The sequence below is a fragment of the Didymosphaeria variabile genome, assembly GCF_027946475.1.
Source record: "Didymosphaeria variabile strain IMI 356815 chromosome Unknown scaffold_4, whole genome shotgun sequence".
In the NCBI taxonomy this organism is placed as follows: Eukaryota; Fungi; Ascomycota; class Dothideomycetes; order Pleosporales; family Didymosphaeriaceae; genus Didymosphaeria; species Didymosphaeria variabile.
In genome coordinates this window covers 2,011,559-2,031,282 of record NW_026611623.1, presented here as the reverse complement: position 1 = coordinate 2,031,282, position 19,724 = coordinate 2,011,559, and the positions used below count along the sequence as shown (strand labels likewise).

The window sequence follows — 19,724 nt, the reverse complement described above, 5'->3', positions numbered from 1 at the left end:
TCATTTTGAAACAAACACCGCAACCATTTCCATGATTTCGTTGCTCACGCACCCACTATGACAAGCGCAAAATACAATTTGATTCAGCTGGATAGTAAATGACTGACTAGCTGAGTATCACAAACACAATCCCTTATTCAGGGTTGCGCAACCTACGAAACATTCGCAAAAGCAGATGACCCATTGACTTGATCGCCCTCGATCATTGTTAACCCTCTCAAATCTTTTCAAGAGATGGCGGGAACTTTTGTGTCGGTGGAGGTGTTGAAAGCTTCTCTGTGGCGATCGGCTGCCTCTCCATGGAAGTGAGCGTGGGTTGTCAATAAGTGTCAATAAGAATGGGTAGACCATCAGTCTAACTACCGTCAGCCGCGCTACAGCATGGCACGATGTACCCTACTCACTTTACAAACACTCCGTCCGCATTCCTTCAACACGTTTACAACCTGGAGAGGCGACATGTCGTCAGCTCGAGGTCGTGCACGGACTTCCTGGGCGCGTCTAATTGACCTGGAGTGCGGGCAGACGGCGTTCCTTCACTCGACGCGTGGAGTGGGGCCTCTGCCTCGCGGTCAGCGAGGGCGCACAACCGTCAATCATCGTAGAATTCGTCTTCGTCGTCATACTCGGCGAGTTGTTCAAAGTTGAGCTTGTAGCGCATGATGGCACCGATACCACCAAAGCCCTTGACGAACTGGTTACCCTCAGAGGAACGGTCAGAGACGAACTCGAGGGTAGCGCCAAAGTCGCGGTACTTCTCAGCCAGCCATTCCAGGAACGACATCTGATCTACGACTTCCATTTCCTGGCCAGTCTCCTTGTCCATGAAGAGAGTGCGGTCCGCTTCCTGAATCTTGTTGGTATGGAGGATGATCTCGGCACCCTCCGAGCTCTTCAACACCCAGCGAGTCAATTCAAGATTTTCGTAAACAATCAGTATCTCAGCGGCACCAGCCTCGAGCGCCTTCAACGTGTCGTCGATACCGTAGCACACCTTGCCAGAGTCTTGCGAGATCTCATCGAAGTAGCGGTTGATGAGCTTCTTCTCCTGGATGAACTTGACGTTGCTGAGGGTCTCGGATGACAACTCGATAGCTTGATTGAAACCGTTTTCGCCTCCATATGACACGTCCACGACCTTGATGACCTTGGTCTGCAAGCGCTGGTCGAACATGTCGGACTGGTTCAGGTCGTTCTTGAAATCGGCGCTACCAGCCAGGATCAAACCGGCGACGTTGACCTTGTCGGCGGTGATGAAATTCTGCACGGCCAGCTCGGCGACCTTACGGACGTAATTGTGACGCTTCTCCTCTCGTAGACGGGCGAAACGCAGGGCGGACTGACCACCACGACCGTGCTTCTTGGGAAGATCGACGGAGAACTTGTGGACGATGTCGCGCGTGTTTCCAGAGAGCGTTCCGAAGAGGGCACCGTTACCATCCATAATGATGAAGCCGAACTTCTGGTCCGACTCCAGCAGCTCACTCAGCGCCTCGGTGTGAAATTTGTTGTCGCATAGGTACAGCGAGGTGTTGATGGGTTTGAAGGGCTCGAAGTCGATATTGATCTTGCGCTCCTTGCCCTCTGCGGTGATGATTTCGCCACAGTAGATGACAAGGCCATTTGGCGGGACCTTGGAGTAGAGCTTCAAACGCTGCTGAGTGGAGGTAATGGCGGACAGGACGGACAGGCGGTTGACGCGAGATTTGATGTTACTAGCGGTACCCTGAGTTGTCAGTCTGCGTGTACAGCGCGGAGGCAGATTTGATACGTACAAATTCTTCAGCCAACATCTTCGCCGCGCGCGAAACCTGGTCCTTGGGCGCTGTAGCGGTATGTCAGCCATTGTTCCCCCGAGCGAGTGGCGTGGTGCATACGGATAATGAGCGAAATCATGCTCGTGCCGTTACCACGGGCGGCTTCGAGGCGCTTGATCAGCTTCTTGACCTTCCATATTTCAATGTTCTTCTCGGCATCAGCGCCTTGTCCCTGGGGAGGTGCCGACATGGCTGCGGTGGGAGTGTGAAGGTGTGTTCAGGCGGGGTGCAGCAGCGGGGCTGTGAAATTTTCGGCGGAGGGGCACGCGAGAGTGGAGGAGCCGACGTGCGGCGGGAGGGTGTGGCGGCAGATGCAACCAGGCAGCGGGAGTGCGCTGTGGGCAGTTGCAGTGCAAAAGAGGTGTGGAGAGAGTCGGCGGCGTGAGCGGTGACTGGATTTATTTGCGTGGGCAGTTGGCAGGGTGTGACGCTGCGGCCTATGGTGCCCTTTCACTCAACCACGGCACCCTGGCGGGTGCTCGCCTGTTGGCCCAATCAGGCATGCGTTCGCTGCAGGAAGCCGACCGCGATCGTGCATACGCTCGATGATGCAGGCGGGGTTGTCGGTCTTCCTCGTGATTCCATCTATCTGGGCGCCGTGGTCTGATCCTGCTCCTGGACGAGTATAAGACAATGGCAGCTGCGTGGGCGTTCCCCAACCAAGCCTGGCCCGACGATAGCCTCCGCTGCGATAGTTAGTGCCCGCCCGGACTAGGATCCGTTTGATAACGAGAAGAATTCGCCCTCGTCATTCCCCTCCCCTCCCTTTTCATACTCGGTTTGTACCGTGAAAGCGCTCTCCATGGACATTCGCGGCAAGCAGCCGTCGACCTGGGACGAGTACGATGGCGTGCATCGAGGCTCGGTCGACTCCACGGGCAGCACGGGCAGTCGCGTACGCTGGGGAGTGGGAGCAGATCTCGAGCGCAGAGAGAGTGGACAGAGCACCGCGACAGGTGCAGAACCACGGTACCCAGGTCTGAGAAGACGGGGTTCTTCGATATCCCATGGACTGCACGCTCTGGGCGATGCTGGCGGCGTCAACAGCATCAACAACTTCGCCCGTTCGTGGCAGCGCGCCGCAGGCTTCTTCGAAATCACTCCCGTGCGCCCTTCCTTCCGCATCGGAAACGACGACGACGGCGACGACCAAGCGGATTTCCCACGCGCCGGCTTATCAGCGCCCGACCACCGTTCGCTCTTGCGGCAAGCGCTCGAGACCGACGGAAGACGTTCTTCCGACGATGCCGTCGCAGACGAGGAGCAGGGCGAGCCAACCGAGGAATCGCACCTGCTCTCCACTGGTGTGGAGCAGCGCATAGGTGGACTGAGGAGTCAGAGGTCAGAGAGCATATTCCAGATCGAGCCGTCACTTTCATCGCCCTTTGGAGGGAGCTATGGAACATCATACGGCAGCCTTTCGGCCCGTATCAACGAGTCGTCTATGCGTCACGCCGGTCGCCTATTCACGGAACAACAGCTTAAGGGCGTCGCCGAGCCCGAGCAGCAACGAGAACCTTTGCTGGTCAAGCAACTTGAAGAGGACGGGCACGTTATCAATGTGGTTGTGGGCCAGTCGACCTTGCCGCAGACCATCTTCAACAGCGTCAATGTGTTGGTTGGTGTCGGTCTACTAACACTGCCACTAGCATTAAAGTACTCTGGATGGATTGTCGGCATCGTATTCCTGACCTTTGCTGCTATAACGACGCAATACACTGCCAAGCTACTCGCCAAATGTCTTGACGTGGACAGCTCACTCATTACATTTGCCGATCTTGCGTATGTTTCTTTCGGCAACGGCGCACGCATTGCCGTTAGCATTCTCTTCTCGCTTGAATTACTCGCCGCATGTGTTGCCCTTGTGGTGCTCTTCGCCGACAGTATGGATGCGCTCGTGCCTGGATGGGGACTTTCTGCCTGGAAAATTGTTTGTGGTGTCATACTTGTACCACTTGCCTTCCTCCCGTTACGGCTGCTCTCTTTCACATCTATCCTGGGCGTCATGTCTTGTTTTGGAAGTAAGTGCTCCCTCACCACTAGAACTTCTCAGTCTAATCAATTCATAGTCACCATCGCGGTGTTTGTTGATGGCCTCATCAAACCGGAGCAACCTGGCTCCCTTCGTCAACCCGCGACCCAGTATCTTTTCCCCGAAAACTGGATGACGATACCTCTGTCATTCGGCTTGCTCATGTCTCCCTGGGGTGGTCATTCCGTATTTCCCAACATCTACCGAGACATGCGACACCCATACAAATACCGCAATGGATTGAACATCACATACGCTCTCACATTTCTGATCGATCTCGGAATGGCTTGCGCGGGTATTCTCATGTTTGGCGACTATGTCCGCGACGAGATTACCAGCAACATCTTCATCACTCCGGGTTATCCGAAAGCTCTCTCTGTCTTCATCGCAATTTGCATCGCGATTGTTCCCCTGACCAAGGTCCCCTTGAACGCTCGGCCGATCATCTCCACCTTGGAAGTGCTACTTGGGCTTGACAACCGCTCGCTGGGCGCTTCCTCATCACTGACTGGCATGTCAGGCCTTAACCGCGGCCTCTTCAAATTTACACTGAGGATTGTCGTCATCATCGTCTTTGTCCTTATCGCCATCGTGTTCCCGTCTTTCGACCGCATCATGACGCTGCTCGGTAGCGTCGCTTGCTTTTCGATCTGCATTATCCTGCCGCTTGCATTTCACTTGAAGCTTTTTGGGCAAGAGCTTGGAAGGGGAGAGAAGATTATGAATTGGGCTTTGATCATCTTGAGCACGATTATGGCTGTTGTTAGTACTGTGTTTGCGTGCATTCCCAAGGAGTTAATTGGCGCTGCTCCCAAGGAGATGATCAACCCTGCGTAAGCTGGGTCGTATCTTTTGGTTGCTTATTTTTCTTCTATTCTCTAACGTAGTGGCCTGATTTGACGCGGTGGATTGCAATTTAGATATCCCCATGCATGTATGCATTTGAAGGCGTTCGTACATAGTTGAAGCAGATACAGTCGGTCCATCGATTGTATCGAAAAATCCGACAATCAGTTTAGTCGTATTCCACTTGAGTGCACTATTTAAGGCTCAACTAGATATTCTAGTTCTGGTTCGTCAGATCAGTGGCCAGCTAAGCGCTCCCATTCTCGGGGTCATACAGACGATGAGAGTAGGCGCGAGTCATGCACCACCTCACAGGTACCGCAACCATCCCACTTCACCCCACTTTACACAAACAAACACCCCGCGACGCGTCGCAGCAACATCTCTGAACCTATCTCCTCTGATTGCTGTTTTGTTTTCATTCTTCAAGCCATTGCATTACTGGAGAAAAATGTACAACTTCAAAGACAAAGTTATCCTCATCACAGGTGCAGGAAGTGGAATTGGGTGCGGTAATCCTCCTCCGCCTACACTATGCACTTCCCGACCTACCACGTTCGTACCTTCATAGAGAAGTTGTACTGACAAGCAACAACACAGCCGCGCCACCGCCGTGAAGCTCGCTTCACTTCAAGGCACTCTCGCACTATGCGACATAAACTACGATAACCTTGAAGCCACCTCCAAATTATGCACCGGCACTCCCAAGCCACCCTGCCTCTCCGACGTCGACGTTTCATCTGTCAAAGAAGTCCAAAACTTCGTCGACGAGGCCCTGAAAAGATTCGGCGCCATCCACCATGTTTTCAACTGCGCAGGCGTAAACCCGACCTCCATCCCACTGGAAGACACCCCCGATGAGTACTGGGACAAGCTCGTCGGGGTCAACCTTAAGGGCGTCTTCAACGTGACGCGCGCATCCATTCCGCACCTCAAATCAGGAGCATCCTTCGTAAACGTCTCATCCATCTCCGGGATCCGGCCCTCCGCGCAGCAAGCCGTGTACTGTACCACCAAATACGGTCTCATCGGCTTTTCTAAATCCATTGCCCTAGAGCTCGGACCGAGAGGGATACGGACGAATGTCGTGTGTCCGGGATACATTGATACGCCTACGAATGCGGGGATCGTGAAGGGTGGGGCTGCGGTAGAGAATATGATACATGGGAATGCGTTGCATAGGTTGGGCACGCCGGAGGAGGTTGCGGATGTGGTGGCGTTCTTGTTTAGTGAGGAGAGTAGGTATATGAATGGGAGTGTAGTGGAGATTGATGGGGGGTTAAAGAGTAATTCGAATCCGCCACCGCCGAGTAAGTGATGTGTGGGTGCTGGGGTGCGGGGGTTAGTGAACGGGGGCTAATGTTGGTAAGTAGGTGGATATGGGGCTACTGAAGTAGGGTAGGCGGTGCCCAGAGGGCTACCTTTTGGATGGTAGTGTGCTTCAGAGTTGGCGTCAGGCAATGGGACAATGTTGCGAGGGGTTGAAGCTGGTTTGATTTGAATGCAGGAGATTCACCATACATGGCCGTAACATATCACCTGGGCATCAGTACCTACCCTCGAAAGATAGTAATAAACGCCCAAAATATCGTCAAATTGTGGAGCAATGGCAGATAGCCAGTAAAGTCAACTGCCAACATTTACCGTGGGAGCCCTTGTAGCTGTATCATGCGGTAAATGTAGTCCATCTTTGAAAACGCAAAAGAGCGTGCCGCAGGGGTACTGGAGGCTATTGAACTTCCTAATGCGGTAGTTTCGACAGATGTTGTTTGCGGGAGTAAGATTCCGCCTGAACGTTACCGCCGTGCCGCCCAATCCCATTCCGAGTTGAGCGGCCTCTTCTGCCGAGGAAACGCCGGCTTCGCCGCTACCGCGCGCAACTTCAAAAGTTCCACGACCGTAAATCCAACGTCGCCAACCACACCACCTCGTCTTACTGCACCATGGCCGAAGTACAGTCGCCTCCACCTATGCTGGCGCCGCCCGCTGATGACCAGCCTCCTCTTACTGCCGACGAACCCTCCGCATCCACTTCCCTCGTCCCCGCCTCCGCGTCCGACCAAGTCGTTATCACTACAAATGCTGAAGGCAAACGCGTCAAGAAGATCATCCGCCGCAAACGCCGTCCTGCGCGACCGCAGGTAGATGCAGCTACCTTCAAGACCGATGCCCCACCACCGACCGGCACCATCTTCAATATCTGGTACAACAAATGGAGCGGCGGCGACCGTGAGGACAAATATCTGTCCCAGACCGCCGCGCAGGGGCGCTGCAACGTCGCGAAAGACTCAGGGTACACCAAGGCAGACAAAACACCCGGCAGCTACTTCTGCCTGTTCTTTGCGCGCGGCATATGCCCTAAGGGCGTTGACTGCGAGTACCTGCACCGCCTACCTACCGTCACAGATCTGTTCCCCAGTAACGTCGACTGCTTCGGGCGCGATAAGTTTAGTGACTATCGCGACGATATGGGTGGTGTGGGGTCCTTCCAGCGGCAGAACCGCACGTTGTACATAGGCAGGATTCACGTCACAGACGATATCGAGGAGATCGTCGCCCGGCATTTCCAGGAGTGGGGGCAGGTCGAGCGCGTGCGCGTGTTGACTGCGAGGGGCGTGGCTTTTGTAACATACATGAACGAGGCGAATTCACAATTTGCGAAGGAGGCCATGGCGCATCAGTCTCTTGACCATTCTGAGATCTTGAATGTAAGGTGGGCGACTACGGATCCGAATCCCGCGGCGCAGAAGCGAGAAGCGAGGAGAATCGAGGAACAAGCCGCTGAAGCGATCCGCAAAGCGCTTCCAGCAGCTTACGTTGCCGAGCTTGAGGGCCGGGATAACGGCGAAGCCAAGAAGAGGCGGAAGATTGAAGGCACTTTTGGGCTACAGGGATACGAGGCGCCGGATGATGTGTGGTTTGCAAAGGAGAAGGCAGAGTGGGAGCAAGCAAGAGAAATCGGTGCTCCAGATGAAAGACTTCTCATCGAGGGCAACACCGGGCAAGACGAGCAGAGTGCCCCAGTGCCGCCGCAACAAGAGACACCCGCTCCACAGAATACTGGTATACTCTCTGGCTCGACGCTCGCAGCGCTGAAGGGTTATACTGCGAAATCGACAGCGAAGACACCCACACCCGTGGCTACAGGAGGAGTCCTGGTCGGTTACGGGAGCGACGACGACAGCGATTGAGCCGCGTTTTCCCCTTATCACATGGACAACAGCTGCACTTCAGGGCGTTATGGGAGATGTGTATAGGCGTGGGTAGCCGCTGTAGCATAGTATGGCATGGATAGCAAAAGGCGTGTGGCGCAACTGATACCCTTCATTTCCATTCTACCCTTCACGATATTACACCCTCCATGGTGATATACCTTCGATTACGCACTTGCGAATCTGGCCTGATCGATGTCTTTGTCCATCTAGGAAATTTTCAGGTAGCGACCAAAGTATTCTCTCTCGAGTCCAATCCGGATTTTCTCTCGGAAATATTACACAACGACCGCAAATAAATCTACGCTTGAGCTATGCTACTACATTTATCGAATGGGCCACTTCTCGAAATAGCAGAATTCCTAGTCTTAGATGCCGACATCAACGCCTTCCAACAAGCCAACCGCCAGCTGTACCTGAATGTTGATTCATTTTCTCTATTATCACAATGTTCGGCGTTCCCGAAGTTCCGGGCTTCAGTGGCCTGCGAGCATGACCAAAAGATGATGTTCAATCGGCTATTGCAAGAAGGAGCAGATTTACAGATCAGAAACGACGACGGTCAGGATCGTCTCTAGTTCGCGTTAAAATCTGGGCACGAGGACATGGTGCAGCAGCTGTGGGAACGAGGTGTCAAGGTCGACGACCACCTACAAACAAGGCGGTGCGGTAACGCACCCCACAAGCCTCGCCAAGAACAGTGGCCGAAACAAAGTAGTGAGCTTCATTGGTACCAGATCGTCAGGTCCCAGTATCAGGACGTTGGGTAATCGGCTGCAAGCTTGGTTGCCGATAGTGTAGCCTAGGGTGACTCGCTCTATGATGTGTGTTCGAAATAATGATCTGATATTGTATGGCCGTATCTCATGTTGGCGCAAGAGCTAGTTCAAATTTTGGTGTCGGCCACTGTGATGGGTGCCGATGTTAATGCAGACAATGGACTCCAGCGAAGTGCTTCAGACAGCAGCAGCTGGAGGCAAGGAAGCAATTATTAAGATGCTAATTGAACATAGCACAAGCGTGCTTTAATATCAGGGGCACCATGGTAAGGGTCTCCAGGCGGCTGCAGACCATGGTCACGTGTCAGTGGATTAGCCCTCCCTGGAGCGCCCTTGGAGATGCTGCTCGACAACGGCGTTGAAATCAACTTCTACGCCCGATATTAACAGCAACCCGTTCCAGGCGGCTGTATTCAGCGGTCATGAAGCGGCTGTGAAATTGCTGATCGGAAAGGTTGCTGATGTCAACATGCAAAGCCATTTCTATGGCAATGCGCTTCAGGCGGCTTCGCACAAAGGAGACCAGGTCCTATATGAACTGCTACTTGATTCTGTTGTGATGGTTAACGCAACGGGCGGCTACTTTAGGACCCCCGTCCTTTACAACACGTCTCAGTCATGAACCAACAGCACCGTACCAGCCTATACCTAGCACAGCACCAAGAATGATCGCCAGCGCTGGCGGAAAGTGGAACCACGCTGTCTCTGCATACGTGATGGCAGCGACGACAACCCACCAAGGTTCCTCTGCAAGACTTTTCCCATCGCTCCTTTCGGCCGTAAGATATCCGATTTCCCACAGCCGATACACCGCAGTGAATACCAAGCCCACGGCCGCAGCATGAACACCCCTCAGCAAACTCAAAACCCAGGCTTTCGTCCTCACAACCTGCCAGATCGACTGCGCGCCCACGGCAAGAACGAGGCCGGGCAGAAAAATCGCTACGAAAGCTAGTAGTGCGCCGGAGATGGTGGGGACGCGCGTGGATGCGAGGGTTAGCGCACCTAGGTAAACGGAGAAGTTGAAGTTTGGTCCAGGGAAGGCTTGAATCATGGCCAGACCGAGGAGGAAGTTTCGGGGCGATACCCACCCCGGGTCGACGACGTAGGAGCGTAGGAGCGGGATGACGACTGGACCGCCCCCGAAGATGATGGTCCCCGCGAGGTACATGTTGGTGAAGAGATCATATGTGAGGGCGCGTGTGGCGATTGTGCCTCGTATGACCATGACGACAATGAAGGAGAGGAAAAAACCTACGATGACCGAGATGCCGATCTTGATGGAGAGATTGTACGTTCGGATGTCCGTAACTGGCGTGGCTTTGGCCATCTCCTCTGTGTTGCGGCACTCTGCTGAGCGGCTCGGACCTACTCCTTCCTCCACTGGCAGTATACGGTCCGTGGAATTCTCTACTTGTGGGCGCCGCTTTACAGCTGCCGGGCGCTCGAGCTGCAACTGATCTCCTGGCGGGACATGCTGCGCCGCAGCTGTTTCTTCGGCAATACCATCTTCGGTCCTGCTTCTTCTTCTTCTTCTCCTGACCGCATACCTCGCTCTGATCTTCCCGACTCTCTGACGCAGCCAGACATCCCAGATGACCGTGGCTGCTCCACCAATTGCCATCAACGCAGGAAAATACCACAGCGCGTTGTAGCACAGACCCGCACACGCCCCGAAGATCACGAGGATCCTCGTAATGCGGTCTTTAATCGCCTTCTCGGCTAGCTGCACGGCCGCAAGCGCAACAATACCCACCGTGCTTGCGTTCATCCCGCTCAGCAGAGCGTACACGATAGGCGGCAATCTATCAGGCATCTTCTGCACGCCAAGCGAGAGCGCGTACATACCCATTGCACCAGGCAGACTCCAAAGCAAGAACGTCACAACGGCCGCAGCAAGACCTGCATGCATCATCGCGATGCAGAAGATCATTTTTGTAGACGCCGGACCGGGGAGAGCCTGGCAGATGGCGAACATCTCTTGATACTACCGTTGCTATCAGTCATGTGTAATGCTCGAGGTACACGCATATGTAGAGATGAAATGAGAATACACACAGTCTGCTCATCAATCCACTTAGCGCCGAAATGCCCATGCCCTTCTACGAACCGTCGATGCAGGATCTGGAAGTGTACAGGCGGTCCGTCGAAAGACGTCAGTCCGAGATCCCACGTCCTCGATATGACTTCTGCGAGGCGCCATGACAGCGTGGAGGGCTTGGAGTTGGGTTGTGCACTCGAGGCGCTGTGTTGCATGCGCGGGAAGGAATTGATCGTGGCGTGGAGGACCATCGTTCGAGGTTTGAAATATGTGGAACGAACAATTGAGATTATGAGCATATCAGAGTGAGGTGGCGGATAAGTTCTTGGTGTGGTGAGCTCCAAGATGCTAATGACCAATCATCGAGCCACGCTACCTATTACCTACTGCGACATCGTGGCTGGCGTCTTGGTATGAGACAAAGACTTCATCAGAGCGCGTTATACAAGGACACACTCAGCTTGCTATTTTCCGTGCCAACTCGTTCTGTCTCCGATTAACGGTCCCAAGGTCCACTTGATACATGAAGTCGATGTTCAAATTGGTGCGCACACAGTCGACAAAGTACGAGATTATATCCTAGTGCAGCGTACAGCGTAAACTGATACTTTCCATCATGCTAACCTCTTTGCACCTCATCCTGCGAGGGTTGATCTCCGACTTACGCACATCACACTAATGGTCACCCACCCGGATAGCCGTGACCCACATAGAAAACAAAATGTAAAAAAAAAAAACATACAACAGCGGGGATTCGCTAATTCTCACGAACTTAACTACTAATCCGCCGGTACACTGCTTATATATGGCTGAGCGGACGGGAAGCCTAGTTCTCAGTGTCCTATGGTCGTATGTGAAATAGCGTGCCAAAAAAGCAAATTATATCCAATGCAAATAGCTGCATCAATCGTGTGCAACGCAAACAAGCTCAGGATGGTATCAATCGACTTGTCTCCGATGCTAAAGAAGTCTTCGTTAGCCACAGATTCCCCGGCCAACTTGAAGTCCCCTGGCTACAGCCTTTGAAACTTTGTAGCTCAAAATGCTCCTTGCCTTGAAGAAGAATGGCCAGTAGCCGATGCTGGCCTTGGTCTGATAATCAGCCTCCAGAAACATGGAACCACGACGTTTGAAACCTATTCGGTAAGACTGAGCGCACAGGAAGCCTAGTTTCCAATGTACTAACATTGTACTTTGAGGAGTTGGTGCCCATGATAGTATGTGCCCCATGCGTCAGCCCAGCACATATCTCAATCCCGCCGCTTAGTAGGAGAAGATGTTCAGTGCGTGCCGTACAACGATCGGATTGTTCCGGAACTCAGCTTATGCATAATTGAATCTGCATGTGAATTGTCGTGCCAGAACGATCTCGTGCTCGCTCAAATCCATGGCAGTCTACTGCTCATTGGCCACATCGTTCACCTCGTGCATTGAGGAACAGGGGCCTTGCCTGGTCTGGAGCCACGCCGTATCTGCTCTCAAGTCAACATTGGCACGTTATTTGTGGGTTCGGAGATACGCTTAGTGAAGGCTTCGTGAGATTCGTGTACCACTTTACCTGCATCGCCGTTTCCTTCCTCATTTTCCACACCTTGCCCACGTATGCGCCGTCCTCGCCAATCATGGCTGCGCAGCTTGTGCCGCAGGATCCCGAAGTGGCAAGCGGTTCTCGCTCATGTAATCGTCCTGAGCGAAACTCGCACTCGAATGCGGCGTTCGCATGGGGACGGATACAAGCGTGGCGTATGGGGGTGAACTGATGTTCCTCCGTCCGTATGTGACCCATAGAATAGGTAGTATGAATGGCTCGCTTGATGTTGTTTGGGTTCACTCACGAGTACATACGAAACCCAATCGATGACTTAGTTCAACCGCTCTCGTCTTTTCAATAAACTCTTCAATTTTCCCGTTCCCTTCCTTCACATACCTATGGTAGTCAAGATCAGCCTGCCATCCCCAAAATGTCCACACCCTCACCCCTCATCTCAACATGCAACATCGTCACCCCGGTAGGTATGCTGGGCTACGGCCTGGATGAGTCTCTCACAGCCAGCCTCCTTGCCGCTGTCATCCCAAATGGTGCGCCTACAGCCATCAGTAAGTACTCCTCCTGCCTCCCACACTCCTACTCCTACTGTCGACACTACTAAATCGCACAGTTCTCGACTCAGGCAGCACGGATAGTGGACCCGAGAAGCTCGCGCTAGGCCATACGACGTCGCCACGGACGTCGTATGTAAGAGATTTAAGGAAATTGGTAAGGTTGGCCTGGGAGTACAAAGTGCCGCTTGTGTTTACCTCGGCGGGAGGCGATGGGAGCGATGAACACGTGGGGGAGATGGTGAATGTGTTGAAGGAAATCTGCGAGGAGCAGGGAAATGAGTAAGTCCTCAATCTCGTCCATCGTTCCAATATGGAGTATGATGGAATACAAGAACCGGAAGAATGGAACATGAGACGAGCATTTGGATACACAATGCTAAGAAAGAGAAAGACACTACAAACTCAAAGTCATCGCAATCTACTCCGCGGTCACAAAAACCTTCGTTCACGAACGTCTCCAAAAGAACGCCATATCCGGCTGCGGACCGCCCGTTCCTCCTCTCACAAGCAAATTGATTGATTCCGCGCCACGCATCGTCTCCCAGATGGGCCCCGAACCCCTCTACGACGCTATGACCGCCACGCCGGACTTCAACATTCTTGTCGGCGGCCGCGCCTACGATCCCTCGCCGTACATTGCCTTCGCAGCATGGGCCTCCAAGACGCCGCTCGACCAGACGTCCACCCCCGAGGCGAAGCGTTTGTGGGGCGGCTTCGCGCATATGGGTAAGATTCTCGAGTGCGGTGGCATCTGCGCGAGTCCGAAGTGCTCGGCCGTCCGCGCGACCATGTATGCAGACGGCACGTTTGACCTCACGCCCGGAGAGCCGGAGAGCAGATGTACGCCGCTGAGTGTGAGCGGGCACACGTTGTATGAGAAGAGTCGTCCGGATCTACTGTATGGACCGGGCGGATGGCTGGATTTGATGGAGAGCTCGTATGAGTTGTTGTGGGATGGGAGGACGTGCAGGGTTAGAGGAGGACGATTTACGTTTTCGAGGGATGTGGGGGCGAAGTATATGGTAAAGCTTGAGGCAGCGCATGTGGTGGGGTATAGGGCGAGTTATATGGGGAGTGTTAAGGATGGTAGGTTTGACTTCAAGGGGTAACCAAGTTGAAAGGTGTTGACAGCGGACTGACTGGTGCACAGCTATTCTCATCGGCCAGCTGGATTCTGTGCTAAAGCAGATAAAAGAGTACGTGGCAGAGCAACATCGAGGTGTCGAGGGGACGTGGGATCTTGATTGGCACGTCTACGGCCAACATCAAACAACTGCAGATGGGCAACCGGCGGAAGTGTTCCTTATCGGCGAGGCTCTCGCGTCAACGCAGGAGTTAGCGAGGAGCGTGGCGTCAACGGCGAGGATAGCCACAGTTGTAAGTTCAACCTAGGTATTGAAGCATTGTGGACCAGCTAACCTCGTCCGTCAAGCACGCCCCCTATCCGAACCAGAAAGCCACCTCCGGGAACCTCGCTTACGGCCACGGCGGCAAGATGGAAAGCGAGCTCGGCCCTTGTGCACAGTTCTCGATATACCACCTCGTAGAACTAGAGGAAGGTGAAGAACGACTGAAGCTCAGCGACGGCTCGAACGCGCTATATCGACAAGAGGTGAGTGTGATTGGTCGGGGTGATTCACAAGCAGCTTCATACCAGCCAGCGTCATTAAGCACGGAACAATACAAGCAAACAACAACAGTGTTGGGAGCGCCTGTCACCGACAACCATTTCCCAACATCACCCAAAACCCTCGGCGACATAGCACGCGTGCTACGCTCTAAGAACGCCGGACCATACGAGATAACGTTCGATGTCATGTTCGCAACTGAATCCATCTTCCAGCTTGTCAAATCATCAGGCTTCCTCAATGCGGCTGTCATTGCAAAGCTTAACGGCATACGAGAAGATGAGGTCATCTGGAGTGGCTTCTTTGATCAAGCCCTTGCCTACAAGGCAACGATCCCGAGGTTGTGGAAAGGCAAGCCAACACCAAACGGAGGTTTCATGGAGAGCGACGTGCACGGGAGCCAGAAGTATATCGGGCTCTTGAACATGCCATTGCCAGAAGAGTTTGCGCACAAGTGGGATGAGATGATGGCTAAGAGGAGGGAAGACAGCGGTGTGCAGACTGTTATAACGCCGCCAGCATCGTAATGAATATACCCTACACTCGTGCATAGGGCGGCGGCTACTCTCAAGGTTGGTATCCGCATGCGACGGCTAGCAACGGGACGTAACCTTGACGAGTCAACTTCTATGAGATAGATTTTCGAGAGACCTCATTTCTCGAGGAAGTCTTCGTCTTGGCCCTGTAATAGTATCGTGGAATCAATATGAGGGGGCGAAGGTGCCGAACATTCCCCACATAGAATCGCCCCAAAGGTCCTGTGGCAGCGTATTGAAGTCGAGCGGTAGATCGAAGTCATTCATAGCACTAATATCTGCCTGCGTCATCTCCGCGTAGTCGTCAAACGCCAACATTGCAGGAGGAGGGGGCATTTCGGCAACCGACTGTTGCTGATCGGTTCCGTTCTCTTGCGGGGACGTCCGTTCCTCCAGGTCGGTTTTGATGTTTCTCAATTCATGACCCCTAGTGATGGCATCGAATACGAGGCTTGCGCCCATACGATCGTCAATCTTGAGTTTTGAGCTGTCAATGTCCATAGGTTGTTGCCGGCTTAGTACCTCGATAACTATGGATGCCCGCGCTTTCTCGTCCGTTGGGTTGCTTGGATCGGTTGCTCCGTTGCGAAAAAATCGCTGTGCTATTGCGACGTGGTTCTTTGCAGTTTCTTGCTCTTCGGGTGTAGCGTTGATGTTTAGTGCGAAGAACCTAAGTAAGAACACAGTGGCAAGCATCAGGGCGCGGAAGTAATTTTTGGGGCAAGTGTGCAGCAGAGGTCCAGCAGCCAGTTCGGGATAATCATCCGAGCGATGGAAAAGACCTTGATCAGAGAGATAGACTACGCGGAGGGCAACTGAGTAGCCATTCTTCATCAGAACCTCTCGCGATGTGAGGTCTTGCATGCGGATGATGGTCATGGTGTAGAGATGCAGTTTAGCGACGAGCACAGCCATTTCTATGCGAGGGGACCATGATGTTGGGAACCTCGTTTTGAGGCTGTCGAGCTCTGTATCGATGAGCTTCACAAGCGATTGGGATACGGTCTCTTGAGTGTTCTCTAATACTATGGTTGTGAACTTGGCCATGATATGGTGTACCATTACTTGGTAGGCAAATTCAGGTGGAATCGGGTATGTGCGGACGAAATTTTCTATCGTCGCTAGCTCTGTGGTCTCGTTGATATGGGGTGAGACGCCCATATGCATACCTACTCTGTAGGGAGTTAGCACGCTCAGAGTCCATGGTGACCTTCCGAAGGGGCTGCGTAGAATAAGACGCATTCGACTTACGAGGTGCTGGCTAGGAAACAACCAAGCCATGTACTAGCTCTTGCTCGCGGAGAACCAGAAGGGATACCGATACTCCTTAACGATGGCGGTGGTTTTGAATGATGGAGCCCCATATACAGGGCTGCGTTTATAGCAGCCCCACAGTAGAGCCAGCTACAGTCGTGTGACTGACGAGGCGAAGGCAAAGGCCACATGATCAAATGAATGAGTGCTTGAATGGTTTGTAAAGGAACAGGTGCAGTCAAGATCTCGAGGCGAAGTTGAGCCAAGTAGGGCGCCTGTAGATTTTCAAAGAGTGCCCTGTGTTGCGGTAACGGTCCGCGTGAAGAAACTATTGCGACGATGGTCCAAAATAGGAGCGGTGCTGTGTCGTATAACGCTGAAATGGAGATGCTCGGATTCAGCACGGGGAAGTGGGGGTAGTAGAATATTGCAAACCTAGACAAAGTCAATCAGAAGCTCTGCGGCAATAGCAGGTCCTGGACTTACATTTTGAACACATCGGCGACTGTGTTTCTGTCAATTGTGAAACCTTCTAGTTGGTATTGCTCTTTGGTGCCAAAATCTGTCACCATAGCCGTACCCGACTGTTCAAGCGCATACTCAGGAGAGTCGAAGTGGGTATCTGGTGATACCGTAGATTTGAGGCCATTGTCTTCTCTCTGGTTTCTTAACGTCTCCAGTTCCTTCGCCATCTCTTCGACGCGTCTGTTTTATGAGGTTAGCCACAAGCGCTGAACAGGTCAGGACTGTCGTACTTGCGAGCGGGCGTTCGCCGAAATGAAGAATCGACGATGCACTGCAGATTCCGGGTTTGACATCTTGAACATGGCGCAGGAAATTTGGCTTTTGAGTCGCAACGAAGCTGTGTTGCTCGTCAATGTGTGTGCAATCGTCTATAATGAGGAAGAGATATACTTTGACTTGTTTGCACTCGGTGCAAGTCTTCACGGGTCTGTGAAGTGATCGCCCAAGCGGGCCTGAGAGCCCAAGAGCAGCCATAGCAGCCTCGTTCGAGCTCGTATGAGCGTGTGCTACCTCGCTTCCTTACAGTCGAAGGGCGTCAGCGCTAGATCGACCCGACCCGTTTAATTCGGTGCACGATCAGCAGAGATAGGGAGAGTAGATTGCATCAGTGGTCGCTTTAGCATAGATGACTCGGCGCGATTCTGTTCAAATATCGACGTTGCCAGGCGATCGCGGCGGAGGAGAAATGGGTGGTAAGCACGGGCACGGAAGGATCGGGCGTAAAGGAGACCGACAGACGCCATTGGCCATCCATTTTAGCGCAACTTTCGGTGCTGTCCTTTACTGGACCAGCCTCTCCAAACTTTGTCTATTTCATCGGCCTCCCTGAAGGGTCGATTCGCGATATGCCTTGATTCTCTTTCTCCGCATGTTTCTTTTTCGTTCGAGTCGTTCAGAAGAAGGGCCTCGAATGACGCTTGTCAGTCCCCACTCTGAAGGGCATTGTTCATTTGGCGACCTGCACCATCCCAGGGTTGTACGCCCCGTGCACGCAGTCAGCCTTGTGTTGGTCAGGCATATGTCGCTACTATGGGCAACTGGCTAGTAGTACCAGTATGACATTCGATCTCTCTTCCATTGCTTCTTCAAACAGAGAATGATATGCATTGAAAGGTTCTCATTTCGCTCTTCTATCATGCTGGACGCCGTGCTATGTTCACAGAAAGCAAAAGCAAACCGAGAGGAATACCGAAAATGAAAAGAAGTACACCAAGAGAATGCAGTCGATCAGTCCTTCATCCGCGGTTCAATCCGTATATCCAGCGGCCAGGTCCGCAGCAGTTGCTTCGGCCTTCTTCTCTTCCGCAACGCTGACGGTGGGGATCAAGCCCTGAGGGTTAACGCTGCCACCCGTTGTTACAGCAGCCTCGCCGTCGGGGTTCACGCCAACGGTGATGTAGCCGATCAAACCATCTTCGATGTTATCACCGATCATCTCAATGCTGACCATAGCGCTGTACCCATCTGCACTTGCTTCAGAGAACAAGGAGTCCTCCGCATTTGTTGTCCTGTTCAGCGTGGAGAGATGCGCATTGTATGGCTCGACGGCGTACACCTGGCTCAACAAATCTTCGTCGAAGAAAAGTTGGCCAAGATGCTGCGTTCCGCTTGTGGAATAACTAGTCCCGTTTGTAACATCGCTTTGTACAGTTACGTGCACATGTGTAGTGCGGGAGGCGTAATACCCAGGGAATTTCGTCAAGTACTCGACCATACCATTGGAATCGGTAATCTGAATACCGCGGAGGAACGTCTCATCATCCGTAGTACCATCGGGCCGCTTCGTGGCGCCATCAAGAAGTTCGACTGTGTTCGGGTTGATGCCAGTGTAAGATGAGTAGAACCCGGTGGCGTTACAATTCCAGATGGTAAGCGCAGCGCCGGAGAGGGGCTCGCAAGTGTTAAGATCGAGTACGCCAATATCGAGGTAGAAGTCAATGCCTTCTTGCGTCTCGCGAAGATCGTGTCTTTGCAGCTCGCCATCAACAGCATACGGACCCCAGACCGTCTCAGGCGCAAGCACGCAGGTGTCGTTCTGGATCGTCGTGTACTTGAGCTCATTCCGCTTTTGCATTGTACCAGACATCATATCGCGGCGATCCAGGTTCAGGTTGCCGGAGGCGATGCGACGTTGGAGGAGGCGCTCTGATCTTGCGGCCAGCATCTTCTCTTTACGTGCCTCGATCGCTGCAGCGCATTTTCCGGTCGAGCGGCCAACTTCGCGCTTTTGTTGTTCATGGGTCTCGGGAGTGAGCTTTTCAGGATGGGCGAGCACACTGGTGCTGAGCGAAAACGCGCAAAGAGCAAAGGCTGCAAATCTCATCGTGGATGGTGCGGTGGCTTGGTAAGATGAATGTGTATGAGGATCCTACGAGCGAGTGTTGGAGAAGGTGAAGAGTAGCAAGCAAATGTGCTGATAGACTTCGTACAACGCCACCATCGATTTCTTATATACTCATTTTCTTCGTATATCTGCTTGCGACCCTGCCAAGTACGTGACAGACAGTGCACGTAAATACTTGGACTTGATTCGCTAAATGGAGTCACTGCGTATCTGTTGCACGCTTTCCATTACAGCTTTGCGCAATGCTCATCTCGAAATAAACGTGGTGTGCCCTCGGAGTGACCCGTTCAGGATTCTTTCCCATGGACGCGTGGCTTGGTAGACCGCATAGTGGGTCCTCGGCATGCTGAAGGTACTAGCGGGGAACGTGGCTCAGTGACTTGTTTCAGGACCTGGCGAATCAGGGGAGTCGTTTGACAGGGCTCTTGGTCAAACGGCCAGTGGCATGGACGACGTTGACGTTTGCGTAAGCTCGGGAGGCTTCTACTTTCCGCCCTGGCGTTCATGCTCCCGGCCTTGGCTCAATGCTGTAAGGGGTTATATTACTGCTGTATTGGAAAATTTTGTCCACCCATACTTCTGATTTGGCGGTGCGCTGATGCATTAT

General features: G+C 53.0%; 8 protein-coding genes across 8 annotated transcripts; 4 read left to right on the top strand and 4 right to left on the bottom strand.

Moving 5' to 3' along the window:
* Positions 1 to 592: 592 nt before the first annotated feature.
* ERF1 (translation termination factor eRF1) lies at positions 593 to 2,007 on the bottom strand (the record flags this gene model as incomplete). Its single annotated transcript, XM_056214342.1, has 3 exons — positions 593 to 1,726; positions 1,776 to 1,825; positions 1,878 to 2,007. The coding sequence occupies 3 exons, from the start codon at positions 2,005 to 2,007 to the stop codon at positions 593 to 595; spliced, it is 1,314 nt and encodes a 437-aa protein (XP_056071609.1).
* A 612-nt stretch (positions 2,008 to 2,619) lies between these two features.
* Positions 2,620 to 4,686, top strand: N0V89_005564 (uncharacterized protein; the record flags this gene model as incomplete). The annotated part of the gene is made up of 2 exons (XM_056214341.1): positions 2,620 to 3,838; positions 3,887 to 4,686. The coding sequence occupies 2 exons, from the start codon at positions 2,620 to 2,622 to the stop codon at positions 4,684 to 4,686; spliced, it is 2,019 nt and encodes a 672-aa protein (XP_056071608.1).
* Positions 4,687 to 5,146: 460 nt separating this feature from the next.
* Positions 5,147 to 6,013, top strand: N0V89_005563 (uncharacterized protein; the record flags this gene model as incomplete). Its single annotated transcript, XM_056214340.1, has 2 exons — positions 5,147 to 5,202; positions 5,296 to 6,013. The coding sequence occupies 2 exons, from the start codon at positions 5,147 to 5,149 to the stop codon at positions 6,011 to 6,013; spliced, it is 774 nt and encodes a 257-aa protein (XP_056071607.1).
* Positions 6,014 to 6,638: 625 nt separating this feature from the next.
* CWC2 (Pre-mRNA-splicing factor) lies at positions 6,639 to 7,886 on the top strand (the record flags this gene model as incomplete). Its single annotated transcript, XM_056214339.1, has 1 exon — positions 6,639 to 7,886. The coding sequence occupies one exon, from the start codon at positions 6,639 to 6,641 to the stop codon at positions 7,884 to 7,886; it is 1,248 nt and encodes a 415-aa protein (XP_056071606.1).
* A 1,416-nt stretch (positions 7,887 to 9,302) lies between these two features.
* Positions 9,303 to 10,538, bottom strand: N0V89_005561 (uncharacterized protein; the record flags this gene model as incomplete). The annotated part of the gene is made up of 2 exons (XM_056214338.1): positions 9,303 to 10,491; positions 10,531 to 10,538. The coding sequence occupies 2 exons, from the start codon at positions 10,536 to 10,538 to the stop codon at positions 9,303 to 9,305; spliced, it is 1,197 nt and encodes a 398-aa protein (XP_056071605.1).
* A 2,150-nt stretch (positions 10,539 to 12,688) lies between these two features.
* On the top strand, positions 12,689 to 14,985 carry N0V89_005560 (uncharacterized protein; the record flags this gene model as incomplete). Its single annotated transcript, XM_056214337.1, has 5 exons — positions 12,689 to 12,824; positions 12,887 to 13,109; positions 13,216 to 13,916; positions 13,981 to 14,207; positions 14,263 to 14,985. The coding sequence occupies 5 exons, from the start codon at positions 12,689 to 12,691 to the stop codon at positions 14,983 to 14,985; spliced, it is 2,010 nt and encodes a 669-aa protein (XP_056071604.1).
* Positions 14,986 to 15,159: 174 nt separating this feature from the next.
* On the bottom strand, positions 15,160 to 16,940 carry N0V89_005559 (uncharacterized protein; the record flags this gene model as incomplete). Its single annotated transcript, XM_056214336.1, has 3 exons — positions 15,160 to 16,168; positions 16,624 to 16,683; positions 16,735 to 16,940. 3 exons carry the CDS (start codon positions 16,938 to 16,940, stop codon positions 15,160 to 15,162), a joined length of 1,275 nt encoding a protein of 424 aa, XP_056071603.1.
* A 1,079-nt stretch (positions 16,941 to 18,019) lies between these two features.
* N0V89_005558 (uncharacterized protein) lies at positions 18,020 to 19,096 on the bottom strand (the record flags this gene model as incomplete). The annotated part of the gene is made up of 1 exon (XM_056214335.1): positions 18,020 to 19,096. One exon carries the CDS (start codon positions 19,094 to 19,096, stop codon positions 18,020 to 18,022), a length of 1,077 nt encoding a protein of 358 aa, XP_056071602.1.
* Between the last annotated feature and the right edge of the window lie 628 nt (positions 19,097 to 19,724).